At 36.5% G+C, this 17,551-nt stretch overlaps 2 protein-coding genes across 4 annotated transcripts in view; one reads left to right on the top strand and one right to left on the bottom strand.

Moving 5' to 3' along the window:
- The window catches only part of LOC113042149 (amyloid beta A4 precursor protein-binding family B member 1-interacting protein-like), a 21,549-nt gene extending 10,945 nt beyond the window's left edge, over positions 1-10,604 (top strand). Inside the window, exons 7-14 of the mRNA XM_026200749.1 lie at positions 2,339-2,460; positions 3,030-3,104; positions 3,359-3,502; positions 4,052-4,162; positions 7,916-8,014; positions 8,483-8,606; positions 8,717-8,763; positions 9,425-10,604. Of these exons, the coding sequence (XP_026056534.1) occupies positions 2,339-2,460; positions 3,030-3,104; positions 3,359-3,502; positions 4,052-4,162; positions 7,916-8,014; positions 8,483-8,606; positions 8,717-8,763; positions 9,425-9,961 (1,259 nt within the window). The 3' untranslated portion in view covers positions 9,962-10,604. The remainder of the gene's footprint in view (positions 1-2,338; positions 2,461-3,029; positions 3,105-3,358; positions 3,503-4,051; positions 4,163-7,915; positions 8,015-8,482; positions 8,607-8,716; positions 8,764-9,424) is intronic.
- LOC113042150 (UPF0061 protein YdiU-like) lies at positions 10,075-17,551 on the bottom strand. Of its 3 annotated transcripts, XM_026200750.1 has the most exons (19): positions 17,300-17,551; positions 17,100-17,218; positions 16,563-16,691; positions 16,424-16,488; positions 13,956-14,012; positions 13,739-13,837; positions 13,466-13,533; positions 13,272-13,359; positions 13,108-13,177; positions 12,523-12,595; positions 12,335-12,418; positions 11,955-12,084; positions 11,840-11,884; positions 11,672-11,753; positions 11,343-11,435; positions 11,163-11,242; positions 11,041-11,084; positions 10,618-10,697; positions 10,075-10,463 (listed from the first exon to the last, which is right to left on the bottom strand). In XM_026200750.1, exons 1-19 carry the CDS (start codon positions 17,481-17,483, stop codon positions 10,341-10,343), a joined length of 1,713 nt encoding a protein of 570 aa, XP_026056535.1. In that variant the 5' UTR covers positions 17,484-17,551; the 3' UTR covers positions 10,075-10,340. The 3 variants fall into 3 exon arrangements, with proteins under 3 accessions (XP_026056535.1, XP_026056536.1, XP_026056537.1); XM_026200751.1 differs by lacking the exon at positions 12,335-12,418 and having other exon boundaries at positions 12,499-12,595; XM_026200752.1 differs by lacking the exon at positions 12,335-12,418.

Below are 17,551 nucleotides of genomic sequence, written 5' to 3'. Positions count from 1 at the left end.
GTACACACAGACCTGCATGTCCGTTCACTTGACATCAGGCGATGATTTCAGATGATGAAGTATGTTTTTACTGGCGTGCTGACAGCCAGGCTGCAGTGAGCTCAGAGTACAGAGCTGACCTACCACTATACACATTCACTCTCATTCACCAAACAACAGGTGGGTTTAATTTACTGCCCCAGACACCGTCACTCAACTTCGCTATCATGAGAAAATACAGTCCTTATGATCGAAATCCCCAATTTCTCTTTCTCCATCTGCTGCGAGGCTTCATCTGCAGCCATTAGCTTGTGTTTGCTTTCTGGCTGCCAAATTCTAGATGAATAGACTGGATTTATCTTGTGTTATTCCATTCGTTCTTATCCCTAGAGAAAAAGAAGTGCACCTGTGGTGTACTTTAAAACATAAAAAATACATTTAAAAACAAAACGGTACTTGAAGATAATATATTAATTGAATTAAAATGCCATGTAAAGTGTACGTAAACATTCACTTAACATAGTCTTGAAAGTCTAATTGCAAGTATATAATTTTTACTTTTCACATACACTACAAGTGCAAATTTAGTGCACTTGTTTTTCACAAGAGAAAAGAACACGTGGAATGGTGGAAACCAAATATTATATTTTAACTATTGGCACTACAAAAAAATTGACCTCTTTGCTGTCAAAAGTATTTGTCTCTTATGCTGCTTTGTATTGGCATCTCTCACTGAAAATGAACTGTCAATGCAATCTTACCAAAAGAATGTAACTCACCAACTGTGTTAAAGATCTTTGCTAGGTTCATTTTAGACAAACATGATGATATTTCCTACTGTAAGTGAATTATAATCATGAGGAGATCTAAGCAGCTCTGACACACAGACACAGTATACTTTTATACTCTATTGGCATTTCTTGCTTTCTACATAAACAGCTCTTCACCATCATCTACTCCCATTTATTTGAGTACTTTCATCGAGCTGAGGGACACAGGAAATCATACATATGCTCAGGGAAAATAGCTTCCATGTTATGCCTGTGAAGCAGACTCACATGGGTGTGATGCCAGTAACCACATCAAACATCAGACCACCCATAAGATCTCTTCATTCCAGTTTTTAATCAGTATATGTGATATTCAACTGAGAATCTGGGAGGCTGCAGACAGTATATAAATATATATGTATGTAACCAAATGCTGCAAATCCTGTGCATTGGTGCCAACCCAGACACTGTGGTGTGTGTGTGTGTATATATATATATATATATATATATATATATATATATATATATATATATATATATATATATATATATATATATATATATATATATATATATATACACACACCACAGTGTCTGGGTTGGCACCAATGCACAGGATTTGCAGCATTTGGTTAATGACTTAATGATAATCATTTTGGTAACACTTTAGAATAAGGAACGTACATATTCACTATTAATAAAGAGTTTTCCCTCAATAAACTCCTAATTTGCTGCGTGCTTAATAGTTATGTTTAGATATTGATTTGGATTAGAGGATTTAGAATTATTGTGCAGAATAAGGTATTAATGTGTGCTTTCCAAATACTAATAAACAGCCAGTATTCTAATATGCATGCTAGTCAGCAACAAATTAATTGTGTTCCCTTATCTAAAGTGCTACCATCATTATTTCTGAAACCATTTTTTCCCTTTTATTTTTATGCTACTTTCAGGGGATCTTTCGGCTTCATTCCAGTAAATAAGCCAAAGTCATGTTAAGTTAACCGTTTAAAAAAAGAAAACAGCTTACACCAGTTACTTTCAGAGGAAGTTTGAGCTTGCTGTTTACTTTCATGCTGTGTATTTCTCATGCTCAACAAAATGTGTGTTTGTGCAATTAATGCTAATATCATGGGCTTTTTTATGAATGTTTGTTTTAAATATTTGATCTCACTTTATATTAGGTGGGTTTAACTACTATGCATCAAAAATGAAGTGGAATGTACTTAATGTGTTCATATTGTATTGCAAAAGAGTATTGTCTTTTGCTGCTATTGAGGTGGGACACAGGTAAGGTTTGGCACAGGTTTGGTGGTATGAGTAGGTTTAAGGTGTAAGGGATGGGGTCAAGTGAGTGATTATGAATGCAATTACATAAATTTATTACAGATGTATCAAATCATTAATTTCAATTTTTAGTAGTTAAGGACACCTTATATAAAGTGGGACCAAATATTTCAAGTTTCTGTGGATAAAAGTCTTTGTCAAATGAATCTTTACAGAACTTAAGTTTTAGGGGGTGGTTTTGATTATCAATATTTAGTTATAAAAGATAGATGACATTTGAACTGAGTTTGAACTTTCCACAGAACGAGGGTTTGAGGACCATGAGAACCTTGTGGAGCCTCTTTCTACATGGACAAGGGACACGGAAAACAAAGTGCTTTTTCAGGAGAAAAAAGACAAGTATGAAGTCTTCAGGAACCCTCAGGCAAGTGTTTGGACAGCTATTTGTGCTTCTTGATTATACAAGTTAAATGACTAATAAATAGCTAATACTTTAGGGACCAGTTCTCACAATTATCAGACTGTATATGTGTACTCATAAAGCACATATTAATGCCTTGTTTTGCACGACTCTTCTACATCCCTTAATCTTACCATAGACCTAAATTTAGGAGTTACAGAGGCAAATGTCGTGGTTAATTGTGAGAACTGGTCACTAAAGTCTGACCAATAAATACTATAAAATTGTTAAAAATAATGAATACTTTTCTCTTTCCTTTGCTTGGAATAACTGTTACATTTCTAACACTAAAACAACTTCTCTATTTCTTGTACCCTGTAAGTTCACTGAAAATGGAACAGAAATTAGGAAAGCAGTAAATCTCAGCACATTGAGAGGTTTCTCTAATGGTCGAAATCTAGAAGTGGCCATTTGTGTAGAACGATCTGTCTTTAAAGGTGCCTCGTGGTGATGTACATGGATACTTGATGATCAACTACTGCAGTTCTGCTGAATGCTAATCCATATCAAGTCAATTCCAATTTCTTTTACAGAATTTTTATTTGTGGAAAAAGGATAAGAAATCGCTAACCGACATGAAAGACAAGGACAAGGAACAGCTTCTGGAGGTACGTCTGGCTTTAACTTTGATAGAATTGAGAGGCTTTATCAAAAGATACAGATGAAGACATACATCAATAACATCATAACTGAACCCTCTTGATCAAGTAATGCAGGTCTTAACAAGTCTGATCCAATTTCGACATAACTTTCTCACCCTCATGTCATTCCAGTGTGTGTTCTGCAGAAATGTATATGGAACCACATGAGTGTTAGCGAATGATTGAAGTCTTCATGTCTGTTTTTGCATTTCTGGGTGTAGGAGAACTTCTGTGGAGCCTCCGTCATTGTGCCTGATCTGGAAGCAGTTCTGTATATGAAGGAGGATGGCAAGAAATCGTGGAAACAGCGCTACTTCCTCTTGCGGGCCTCTGGATTGTATTACTCACCCAAAGGCAAGACAAAGGTCAGCTAAGGCAATCCAGACAGTAATACAGTGTATTTTGACCAGACATGAATTTCAGAGAAATTCAACTCAATGTACATTGCATTGCTATAGTACTAAATAGTGCTGTCAACCGATTAATCGCATTCAGAATATTTTTGTTTGCATAATAAAAGTGTTTTCTTTGTGTGTTTTTTTATTATGAATATATAAATACACACACATGCATTTATACATTTCAGAAATATGTCATTTTTATATATTAAATATATTTATAATATAAATTATATGAATATAGATAGCCCATGTAAACACATGTAAATACTTAAATTGTTTATACTTCATTTTTTATACTTTTATAGTGTCAAATTTATACTGTATGTGTTTGTATTTATATATACATAATAAATATACACAAACACATAATTAATGCATCAAAAACATTTATTTTGGATGCGATTAATCGCGATTAATCGTTTGACAGCACTAGTCCTAAATAATAACTGGCTTGGGGAAAAGGACAAGTAACTAGATTTTGATGAGTAATGGGTTTTTCTCCGTCTTCACCAGGCTTCACGGGATCTTGTGTGCTTGGTTCAGTTTGACAATGTGAACGTCTACTACTGCAAAGAATACAGAATCAAATACAAAGCACCAACAGACCACTGCTTCATTCTTAAGGTACGGTTTCAGCCCATGGTTTTGAAAAAGAAACACATCTAATTTAATTGAATGTGCACTTTTAATGTACTTGAAATCTTGAAACATATACATACAGTACACAAACACACACATTCCAAGTTAGAATAATTTTTAGTATATTAAGTACAAAATTAGTGCGTGGAAATGGAACTCTTTAAGTACATTATGGAATTGTACTTTATTTTTAACCTGGTATATATAATAAAATATATGTATAACAAAAGAGGGTTGCTTTAGAGGGTAAAGACAGTACACATTCTTTCAATAATCTTTTGTTGTGCTTTAAAGACTAAACTTAAAGCACATGAAGTACTAAAGTACTTGACTATGACTGTAGTGTTATAGTTGATATTAATTTGATATTACATTTAGGGCCGTATCATTCAGCCCATGTAATGTGGCAGAACGCAAGTGTTTTTGTTAGTTTCAGCCAGATGTAATTCTCATTTGCCTGTCTTGCTCCGCTTTGTTTAAATAGCAAATGCATTTGCGCCCATTTATGCGCCCATGGGTGTGCTGGTCTAAAAAAGGTGTCCGCAGTGGCATTGTTGGCGCATTGCTATTTTGAGAAACTGAAAATAGACTGCACCATAGATCAACTTGGTCTAAAGTCTGGCGCAATATTTTTCTTTATTTTCTATAGGCAGGTGCACAACACACGTACACTTTGTTTATTACACCCACAGGGACGGATCACACAAATAATAAAAAAAAAAAAATATGTAATCCGCCATGTACTAGCAAACCCACCATGATGTGGGCGCAAGGGTATGGGAGATGAGACTATGATTGGTTTATTACACGTTAAGCGCAAAATATAAGTTAAGCACATTAAACCCATATACTTTAAAATTTGTGCTTTTTCACAAAGGCATACAGATGTTTTCATATTCAAAAGTCAAGTTTTAAACAAATTTTCTTCCTAACACACACTCCGCAACCCTGGATTTATTTTAAATGTTTAAAATTTATGTAAATACATATGTAGATTTGAATGAACATATCTCTGCATTAGCAGTGCCTGTGTGTAATAGGTTCGTTTTGCAACACTTACACTTGAGTTCTCAACTATATTAACAGAGTTCACAGAGTCATATAGTTAGTTCCTGATTTATTACACATGTGCAAAAAGCAAAAGTAGATGTTCCAAGCCTAATATGGTCTTTTGTTTTCAGTGTTTGTTTAGAGCAGCAATAGTAAGAGTAATAACACAGAGAAGCTTCAGAAATCTCATATTTTTAAGGAATGTGGTCATTTTTGTTCACACAAATTGTTTGTTTATAAGGTAGATCTATTTAATAGTAATTTTAATTGCAATAAATACATAAATAAACACTCCCCTGTCTATAAAATACACAGAATTGTGACACTGGACAATTTTAAAACCAAAGCAGAACTTTTCACATGGACATTAGCAGTAGAAACATGCAGAAGAGCTAGGGTGGTGGTACTTGTTTTCCTGTTGTTTTTCCAGAGTCTCAGCTGAGATTTAGAGCTATTTACTAACTTGAAATCTAACTAAAAAATGGCGTTCTGTTCTCATTCTGTGAGTAATGCAAAGAAATTGTGCTTCTTGGACTTTGGTCCCTAAAGCAAATCCTTGTTTTAAAATGCTGTTCTATCAGCAGTAGTCATGGACATGAAAGCAGACATGAAAGACGTGAGGCTTATAGCACCAGAAGCTGTAGATCACATCCCTCTTAAAGCTTCCATTTCCCCCTGAGATAACAAGAAGGAGTGGTGTAATGGTGTGACTGGGTCAGAGGTTTGAAGATGACCTTACTGCAACCCTTCAAATTGCTCCACTGCTCCAAAACTACATCCCTGAATGAAATTCCTATTTAATTACTAACCTACAGTAGTAGTAATGGCAGACAAACCGGGGTTAAGGGGCAACCTCAGCTTTTCAAGTCATGTGCCATAATAACAAGGATCTTTAGGTACTGCCGGCAGTAGGGCATTTATCTGATATTTATGCACCATAAATCTGCTGGGTTCTCTTTTATACGTGTCCACTAAAAGACACTTAAGCTGGTGGGTGTAACTTCCAAACCCTGGGCTGCTAAACATAAACTGTGCAATAATTATTTAAAGGTGTGTCTCCTGTATTCCTACTGCTTTTATATATAATAAGTAACTAAATGACTACCCCCAAAGATAAAAGCTAATATGTTGCATTTAAACTTCCAGAATCCAGGAAGTGGTTGGGGGAAGCATCTTTTCCTGTTTAGTGAGCATGGATGAGAGCTGACATTAGCTGTCGCAACACAAAACATAAAGGGATAGGGGTTTGAAGCTTATCTATAGACACAAATGAACGTCTGGCCATATTGCAATAATACATTTATCATAAAATACTTTTTTTTTTAAATTCATCTTTTTTTATTGAAGCTAAATTGCTTTCAGATATACAGTATCTTACATACATTCTAAAGATCAGATATAGGTTCTGAAAATATATCAGAAAATACAAACTGAGTGTCTTCAACATAATAATAATGATAATAATAATAGTGGCATGTTTCCTGAAGATACTACCTAGTGGACGTAAATATGACGAGAACTAAAGGGGCCTAAAAGCAAGCCCTGTGGCACTCACCACTAACCTATGTATATTTGGTTCACACAGGATGGGATCTCACGCCTTTCCAAATTGATATTTTATTATTTTAGTCTATGGTCTAGTAGCCTACTACACGTAGTGAATGTTCAAAACTTTGTGTGTGTGTGTGTGTGTGTGTGTGTGTGTGTGTGTGTAGACAGTTTTCAGAGCCTGTCTGTAATTAAAGTCTTTGCACACAATTTAAAATACCTCAAACTAAGTTTTCTCCAGTCTACACTGTTATATTGTGTGAATTTCTCCTAACAATATGTCTAAATAGTGAAAGTGTGACTATTGCTTAATTGTTTTTCTAATTTTAAACAAGTCAAAGAGATAATATCACTGGCTACAAAATAATGATAACTTCACTTTTGAACATCAATCCAAAGGAGACAAAAAAATACCTTACTGTATACATGATTCTGACAAAACCAGGTCCACTGACATGCTAAACTCTTGTCAAGGTAGCATGACAAATCATCACATTTTTTGTAATACTTTCCAAGGGTGTTTCAGGCTATGTCTAAGTTAGGAGTGTCTGTGTTTTAAGTTAGTCAAGCAATTAGGAAATAAAATGCAAACACATGATAAAATGCAATACATGATGTAGAACCAAAAATAAACCTAGCGACTCAGACTGTGCTCCAACAGAAAAGGACATGCATTATTTACACAACTTGTGCAATACTTCAACATCATCAAGTACAACACTGTCTCTGCCTCTTTTAGCAATATTTAGGACTAATCCTAATGTATGGCATTAGAGGGGTGATGGCAATCAAAATTGTGATTTTGTGATTTTATTGTGCCATCTACTGTCTCTGCTATGCAATTACAGTTCAGTAATTGTTCAGTAATCACCAATTGTCTATTTGGAGAAAGACTAATATGATCAAAACACAAACTAACTTTGCATATCCTTAATAATTTGTTACCAAACCAAAGAGAGAGAAAAAAAAAAAACACATAGGAAATACATTGTCCGAAAAATAGTTAAGTGGTTTCACAAATCATCAAGGAGTTATGTGGAATGTAATAGGGAATATAAACAAATGCAGTGTTATTAGGTGTCACAGCCTTTATATCAGAGTACACAGTGGTTGATATGGTTACTGTGATCTGTTTTTCAGCATCCTCAGATTCAGAAAGAATCACAATACATCAAGTATCTGTGTTGTGATGATGAGAGGTCCATGACTCTGTGGGTGACTGGAATACGGATTGCAAAGGTGAGTGGAAACCAAGCCATAGAGCATACATTTGTAAATATTTATAAAGTAGATAATGATAAATCAAAAGAAGACATGAAGCATTGGAATTATTATTCTAGTTTACAATACAAATATGCACAGTAAACTTTAGCTACTGTATGTTGTGTCCGGTTCTATCGTTGAACTTTGTCTTGGGCATTAAATGAATAGTTCACCCAAAAATGAAATGATTTCCTCATTCTCAAGTTGTTCCAAAATGAGATATTTTGAAGAGTGCTGGTAAATGAACATTTGCTGGTACCCATTGGCTACAAGCATCTATTTTGTAAAACATTCCAAATTTTTTATTTTGTGTTCAACAGAGGAAAGAAACTTGGAACAACTTGACATTCAGTAAATGGTGATAGAACTTTCATTTTGGGGAGAACTATCCCTTTAAGTCCTTCTACTGTTAACGGTATTGTTTTGTCATGATTTCTTTCATAGTATGGTAAGCAGTTATATGACAACTACAAGGCTGCTGTGAGGAAAGCTGCAGGCTCTGCGACCTGGGCGAACCGCACGATCCAGACCTCCTCCAGTGCATCGACACCCTCCCCTACACCTAAAGGTACAGATCATGGAGCTTGACAGATCATCAGAAAATCTATCATTGATTGCTATATTAACATGTTAAAATGATTCTGAGCACATTTAGAAAGGCTTGTATATATCTTTCAGCCAAAGCTGCGAATGGACATGCTCCTCAGCCTGCAGTGGAGACCAAGGTATCTCTCAATCTATCAGCTGTTTTAGTAACGGAGTACAATGTGATTATCACTAATATTATAGGTACCAGTTCTCACTATTAACTATTTGCTTATTAACATGGCTTTCCAACCCCCCCCAAAAAAGAAAATTCAGAAATGTGTGTTTTCTGAAGATGAACAAAGGTCTTAAAGGTTTGGAATCACATGAAGATGATTAATCCATGACAGAATTTGAATTTTTTGGTGAACTGTCCCTTTAACATTTTGGCTGTTGAGTAATACTTATAAATTACATATCTCGCATGACCATATTCTACATCCCTAATCCTACCCAACATCAAAATGTACAACTACCTTACTTACCTAACTATTAATAAGCAGCAGATTAGTAGTTTATTAAAGCAAAAGTCGTAGTTAATGGTTTGCTAATGCCGAAAACTGAACCTTAAAATAAAGTGTGACCATATTATCATATAAAATGGTGTTTTTAACTGTACTTTCAAGTGCGTTAACAAACAGTCATGCATTTTTTTGAGACTTTAAGTAGACTGCAAGTGCACGTTCAATACAATTAGGCACACTTCTTTTTCAGAAGGCTATATGTTCCTTGAGAATCTTCTTGGAATATTATGATTTATTTAGAGTTCTCCTGAATGTTATTTCCGGTTTGTTTTTAAAGGGTCCTGGCAACCAAACATCATTTCCAGAGATCCTGCCTCCTCCTCCACCTGACCCCATGTTGCCTCCTCCTCTCTCTGCTCCTTCCAGCACGACCAACGTTAACAAGATTCCTCCTCCACCTCAATTCCCACAGTCCTCTTTTCCACCTCCACCCATGGATGACATGCCTCCTCCACCACCTCCTCCAGAAGATGAGCTGCCCCCCGACTTCATGCCTCCTCCACCACCTAGTTTGACATCTTATGGGGGAGCAGCGCCCCCACCACCACCACCACCTCCAGAGCCCCTTTCGTCTCTTCCACCAGCTCCTCCTGCTCCCCAAAACTTTGCATCTGCAGGTGGAGCACCGCCTCCACCCCCACCTCCACCTCCACCTCCAGCTCCTGAACCGGCTGCCCACAGACCCCCCGGCACCATCAGAAAAGTGGCTCCATCTCCACCTCAGAGGACTACAGCTCAACTAACAGCGCCATCAGGTGGCGACTTCATGTCAGAACTGATGACAGCAATGCACAAAAAGCGCGGTCAACAATAAACCTGAAGTCTGGACAGAGCTACTTAACATGTTTTTATAGTTGGACTGAGGAACTGACCCCAGAACGGTTTTTTGGTGTGACATTAGGACAAATTGGAATCATTTAATGTTTCTGTTGTTTGAAATGTTTTTATTACACCACAATGCAAAAAAATTGTAAATACTTTGCTCTAATGCAACTACAATATAAAAAGCAATATGCTATATCATCATTGCAAATGGAATGTCAGTAAACATGGTATTGCAAAGTTAACTGTTAAACAGATTCTGGCAGGCCTTGAGTTCTAATTTAAATGCATGATGCAAAGTTTAATGTGCTAATATGCAGAATGTTTTGATGCAAATGAATGTACCTTACATTGAAAAAATAAAAAATAGATTAGGAAGAACAGCTGACCCTCAGCTGCTGAGCCCAGGATGGAGGTTTACTGGAGTATCCGGCTCTCTCAGCCTCCTCCTGCTCCACAAACGGCTCAGTTAGAGTCTTCTGCAACAGCGCCACCTAGAAATAGATCATAAGATATTCTATCACATATGAAAAACAATAGTCTGTCTGAAAAAACAAAAAAAAAACAAGATTTTATGTATAATTGTCTTGCCTACAGTACATTTCAAAGTAACATATTAAAGCAAAAGTTCATCTGATGTAGTCATACCTCTGAAAAGTCATTTCCCTCTGCTTTTCTGATAGCAGATTCAGCCATCCAGTTCCTCAATACATACCGTGGGTTGACTCCTGAACAATAAAAACAAAAGAGTCAACACACACAGAAACATATAAAAACATGACACATAAAACCATTACCATTCAAAAGTTCAGTATCAATAATTGCAATGATGCTGACAGTAACGGTTCACCTTTGCCTTCACAGGAATCAATAAAATATTCAAATATCAAAATAGAAAACAAAACATTTCACTATATTACTGTTTTCACTTTTGGTAAAAAAAATGCAGCCTTAGTGACCACATAAGACTTCTATCAATTGTATTCCAAAAAATAAAAACAAACTTTTGAATGGTAGTTTGCATTGGCGTACTGTAATGTAACAATATATACAACATAGCCCAAAAGATACCTTGCATTCTGTGCTGACGTGCTGCATCTGAGTCACTTTCCATCCTTAAAGACAGGATTTAAACATCGAGATGTTCATTTCAATGCTCTAATGTATGCGAGTGTAGATTGCAGCAATTTTACCTCGACAGACGCTTTGAATACAGCTGAACCCAGTCTCTGAAATACTCGTGTGATAAGAGGTCTGACAGAGCCCACATGGACTGTTAAGAGAGACACGGTCACAGTTAATGGAGTGAAGTCATTATTATATAGATCATGGATATTGCAGCTGCTGTGGGAGTGAATGGAGTGGAAATGTACCGCAGGAATGGATCCCGTCTGCAGCTGGGACAGAGTGACTTCACTCAGCTGTCTGAAAGTCATGGTGAAGTCTGCTCCGGTGTCCTCCATCAGCTCCAGTCAACACATCACACACCATACATTATACATTCAATTCTACAACGCTTTATATGTAGTGTTACTACTCTTTGTATGCACTGCAGTTATTACAACAAGACACTAAGCTTAAATCAATTTGGTCATTTAATACAGTACGGAATTAAAATAATCTAACATTATTTATAATGTTTATAAATAAATTTATATATGTCTCTCCATCTATCTCTCACACACACACAGCTCATATTTACCTTTAGAAGAAATGCAATCACATATGAATCCTTTTCTTGATTTCCCAGAAAGCCTAACTTTGCTTTGAACAGTTCATGGAATCTGTAATAAAATACAAATAAAACAATTATTAGAAATGACTCAGAGATTAATGCTGTGCTACGTGCAGAGTTTAATGGCATGCTCACCTTTGATGGTAGGTTTGGGAATATTGTCTCAGTATTTGCATACATCTGAAAAGAACAAATGAAACGATGCATGAATCAGCCATTTCAATACAATCAGAAAAGAAAGAGCTCTTACTGTGACAGCTGATCTGAGGTCAGCAGTGGTTTCAGAGCTTCTAGAAGTTTCTGTAGATTGAAGAGGCCCACATTAGCCTGAGCTCCTATACTGTACCGGCCCTCATCATCAGACGTGTTGGGGACAAAATCTATAGAAAAAAAAATAATGTTATCACAATGATGGGCTTTAGGTTAGTTTCATGTTCACTTAACACAATACATTAATGCAGTGATTCATTATTAATTTTTTACTGAACTATATTTAAAAATTAACATTTTATTAATTATATATGATACGTATATATTCACACACGTTATACGTTATGTTATACAACAAACATTAAACTATTACAGGAAAACGGTCACTGATATTTTGAAATATGGGAAAAAGGAAGTTACTTGGGTCATATGATTCCATAAATCCAAACGGGCCATAGTCAATGGTGATAGAAAGCAGACTGAAGTTATCTGTGTTGCATACTCCTTCGTGAAGATGCAGATCATACGGTAGAACAGTTTGGTTATTCCGTTCAATCTATAATTTAACAGATTGTGATAATTACACCAGTAAAGAAGAGTCAACGAACCATGCGCAAATCCAACGGACATCCATTGAGCGATTAAATGTGCGGTTTCATTCACCACTCCAGAGAAAAACACCTGAAACCCAGTGAAATACAGTCAAGCTGGTTAGAAAGTAGCGCTGCGCAATTAATCACATTTCTAATCGCGATTACATTTATGGATGCCACAATTACGTGATCGTTCAAATGTCAATTTAATTAATTTGTTCGACACACTTAAGATATGTTTTTTTCTTTCTACATGTTATCTTAAGGGTTTTTCCATTGTTTTAGTTTTAGTATAACATTATAATACTGTTCATATTTGTTTTTAATAATTTAAAGAAGGAACCAGTCTGATGTATATTTGACATTTGAGGCTTAATACTATTGAAAAGCACTAAAGGTTACAGCGTTTTCAGCTTGTTTATTTTCATATAACCATACAGCATGCATGTAAATTGTGATAATCATAGTTAATAATCACAATAACAATTTCAAGGGAATAATCGACTATTATGATTTTTGTCATAACTGCACAGCCCTATTAGAAAGTATAAAATTGCTTTGCATTACAACTAAACATACGAGAGACACTGAGATACATACCACATACTTGTCAGGGTCATCCATCGCGATAGATTTAAAATACTCTTTAATTATAAAGTCCAATAATGTCCTAAAAATCAAAACACAGAAATGCAAATCATTAAAAAGCAAATAAGAGTGAGTCTGAGAATACATATTACCCTCCTGAGTTAAAGTTAATTTACCGCAGGACATCGAACTCTCTGGTTCTGGTTAATATCTCCAGCGAACCAATACGAAACCAGGACCTGGCCAGGCGCAAAACCACCGCTCCTGGTGGACAGAGAACAAGCACATGCCATGATTTATAAAGATAAAGACTGATAAAGAACCATGTAATTCAGATCCAGTATTTGTGTTCATCTGATTGTAGTTATACCTCTTTCTTTTATGACATTGCCGTTATAAAACAGATCCCTCCATACAGGCTCCTCACTTACAACCAGACTGACCAACGATAGACAAAAGAAGAAAAAGAAAACATAAATCAAAATAAAGTAAAATCCGAATGTGGTAAATGCAGTATTCATATTTTTCTGCATGCCCATAAATTCTCTCACACCTTACTAATTAGCGTACATACATATGAGACTGTGTGTAAAACACTGTTTTACACACATATAAAATAGTGCATAATGTGTATGTTACGCACCTGAGGGCTCTGCTTGTGGGAACCCCCAGAAAATGCATGGCTTCACTGCACAGGAACTCCCTCACAGAGGAGCGAATCACGGCCCGTCCATCACCAGACCTGCGTGCACGACAGCATGAATATATAATGAATAACATCTAAGAAAAATAATGATGTATTTCTTAAGATAACACACTGTATAAGTCAAATACTGTGAAAGCACAGAAGCAAAATTCACCTGGAGTACGGTGTCTTTCCTGAGCCTTTCAACTGGAGTTCCCATCTTTCACCTTTTCTGGATATAAAAGAGAACGCTTGTCACATTCAGAACACTTGTCACATTTCTAAACTGAGATATGTTCATTGTCCAGCTTCATTCTTTAATGAATACTTCACCCAAAAATAAAAAATGCCATGAATTTACTCTCAGGTCAGACAAGATGTAGGTGACTAACTTTCTACAGTAGAACACTGAAGATGATTTTTAGCTGATTTATAATATGCACGTCAATGGGTACCGTCACATTGAGAATCTAAAAAGCTGTTACAGGAAAAACTAAATGAATACTTGTAGTTTCTGATTATATATTGAAGTTTTATGACGCAAAACAACTGATACAGTATAGTTCAAAATAATAGCAGTACAATGTGACTAACCAGAATAATCAAGGTTTTTAGTATATTTTTTATTGCTACGTGGCAAACAAGTTACCAGTAGGTTCAGTAGATTGTCAGAAAACAAACAAGACCCAGCATTCATGATATCCACGCTCTTAAGGCTGTGCAATTGGGCAATTAGTTGAAAGGGGTGTGTTCAAAAAAATAGCAGTGTCTACCTTTGACTGTACAAACTCAAAACTATTTTGTACAAACATTTTTTTTTTCTGGGATTTAGCAATCCTGTGAATCACTAAACTAATATTTAGTTGTATGACCACAGTTTTTTAAAACTGCTTGACATCTGTGTGGCATGGAGTCAACCAACTTGTGGCACCTCTCAGCTGTTATTCCACTCCATGATTCTTTAACAACATTCCACAATTCATTCACATTTCTTGGTTTTGCTTCAGAAACAGCATTTTTGATATCACCCCACAAGTTCTCAATTGGATTAAGGTCTGGAGATTGGGCTGGCCACTCCATAACATTAATTTTGTTGGTTTGGAACCAAGACTTTGCCCGTTTACTAGTGTGTTTTGGGTCATTGTCTTGTTGAAACAACCATTTCAAGGGCATGTCCTCTTCAGCATAGGGCAGCATGACCTCTTCAAGTATTTTAACATATGCAAACTGATCCATGATCCCTGGTATGCGATAAATAGGCCCAACACCATAGTAGGAGAAACATGCCCATATCATGATGCTTGCACCTCCATGCTTCACTGTCTTCACTGTGTACTGTGGCTTGAATTCAGAGTTTGGGGGTCGTCTCACAAACTGCCTGTGGCCCTTGGACCCAAAAAGAACAATTTTACTCTCATCAGTCCACAAAATGTTCCTCCATTTCTCTTTAGGCCAGTTGATGTGTTCTTTGGCAAATTGTAACCTCTTCTGCACATGCCTTTTTTTTAACAGAGGGACTTTGCGGGGGATTCTTGAAAATAGATTAGCTTCACACAGACGTCTTCTAACTGTCACAGTACTTACAGGTAACTCCAGACTGTCTTTGATCATCCTGGAGGTGATCATTGGCTGAGCCTTTGCCATTCTGGTTATTCTTCTATCCATTTTGATGGTTGTCTTCCGTTTTCTTCCACGTCTCTCTGGTTTTGCTCTCCATTTTAAGGCATTGGAGATCATTTTAGCTGAACAGCCTATCATTTTTTGCACCTCTTTATAGGTTTTCCCCTCTCTAATCAACTTTTTAATCAAAGTACGCTGTTCTTCTGAACAATGTCTTGAACGACCCATTTTCCTCAGCTTTCAAATGCATGTTCAACAAGTGTTGGCTTCATCCTTAAATAGGGGCCACCTGATTCACACCTGTTTCTTCACAAAATTGATGACCTCAGTGATTGAATGCCACACTGCTATTTTTTTGAACACACCCCTTTCAACTAATTCAACTAATTGCCCAATTGCACAGCCTTAAGAGCGTGCATATCATGAATGCTGGGTCTCATTTGTTTTCTGAGAATCTACTGAACCTACTGGTAACTTGTTTGCCACGTAGCAATAAAAAAATATACGAAAAACCTTCATTATTCTGGTTAGTCACATTGTACTGCTATTATTTTGAACAATACTGTATATGCAGTAAACCGAAGATTATTTACAACATTATATAACTGTAATCCATAGCCTCGGGCAAACAGCACTGGGGCTCAAGGCTTCTGTTGCATTCTGGTAGCAAAGTCATGTGTGACGTGATGCCATTGTGGTTTACAACAGATAGGGAGGACACGTGTGCATACCTCAATATATCACCAGAAGCCACGGGTATTACTTTTGTGTTTTCTGTAACTGCTTTTTTGACCCTTAATGTGACGGCACCCATTACCTTGCAGATTGTGAATGAACAAGGACCATGGGTTGAGCTAAAAAAACATCTTTACTGTTTTACTGAAGAAAGTCACCTATATCTTGGATGGCCTGAGCATGAGTAAATTTACAGAAGATTAAAAATTCTTGGTGAACAATTCCTTTAAACATTGCGTTAGATGATGAGAGTTTCAAGATTATAGAGACATCTGTTTAAACATTTACCTGTTTGTATATTCACCCAGTAAATGTGCTCTTCCATCCCCCAGCTGTCCTGCCCAATAACCAAACTGTAAAGATAATAATCAAACAGGTAGTTGAAATGCTTATGTCGTTGCTGTCAGGTTTGAAACATTAGTTTTACCTGATGGCCCCCGTATCTGTGTGCAAATGGAATAGAGCCAGGAAACAGTTTTCCACCACTGACACAAAGAACAAAATCTTCCTTCTGAATCACAGACTCATTCAGATCCAAAATATTCCTCAACACATCCTGAAATACATATAAAGACAATACAGTGAATACAATGTACTCTCATGAATACAATGGCACTGACAAGCATTGAGACAAGCTTGATTGAATTCCAGCTTCTCTTGAAATCAGTTTTATCAAAACAAGTCGATTAGGAATTGATAAGCTGAAAACTTAGATATCTTTGAATAAATACTTAAATATAACTTATTACAATAAGTTTGCTTGTGACTAACACAGTGTACAAATGTTTAATAGCATTTAGGCATTATATGTAATAGTAGCAATTGATTTAAAGAGGTGGTTGTCCATAATTTTGTGATTTTTTTCTTGTATATCACCTTTGACTGGCAGCTACAGGTGTACTATCAGAGAAGCACAGTTACTACAACAATATACCCGGGTTTGACTGAGGGTTTGTTACAGCACCTGTGACACAGCAGCCAAGGTCAGGGGCTCTTTCAGAGGGGTGGGCTGACACTCTGAAAACACACATCTGTTCACAGTACGAGGAACATGACCATCCACCTCATCCAGAGGAAGAGCATCTGTAAAACACAGAGAGAGAGAGACTCAGCCACAGTCAAGGTGTAAAACAGCACGTAATGCTCGTACACTCATAATCTTACCTAAAAGTTTTTGTGATAATGTCAGTGGTATTTCTCCATATGTTTGTACATTGGTATAGAAGTTGTTCTGCTCAAACTCTCGTTTATAGCAGCTTTTACTCTCACAGAAATCTTGTTCGTCCACACATGTAGCGCTAGCGACGGCCGAAAAAAATACAAATAATGTGAAACCATGTTTTGTCATTACATCAATCTCACAAACATGAAGTTATTTGCTTCCGTACTTAACCTCATCACGGAACTAGACGAGAA

Source organism: Carassius auratus, chromosome 24 (genome assembly GCF_003368295.1).
Source record: "Carassius auratus strain Wakin chromosome 24, ASM336829v1, whole genome shotgun sequence".
Lineage (NCBI taxonomy): Eukaryota > Metazoa > Chordata > Actinopteri > Cypriniformes > Cyprinidae > Carassius > Carassius auratus.
The sequence above is the reverse complement of the archived record's forward strand: the minus strand, read 5'-3'. Positions and strand labels throughout refer to the sequence as shown.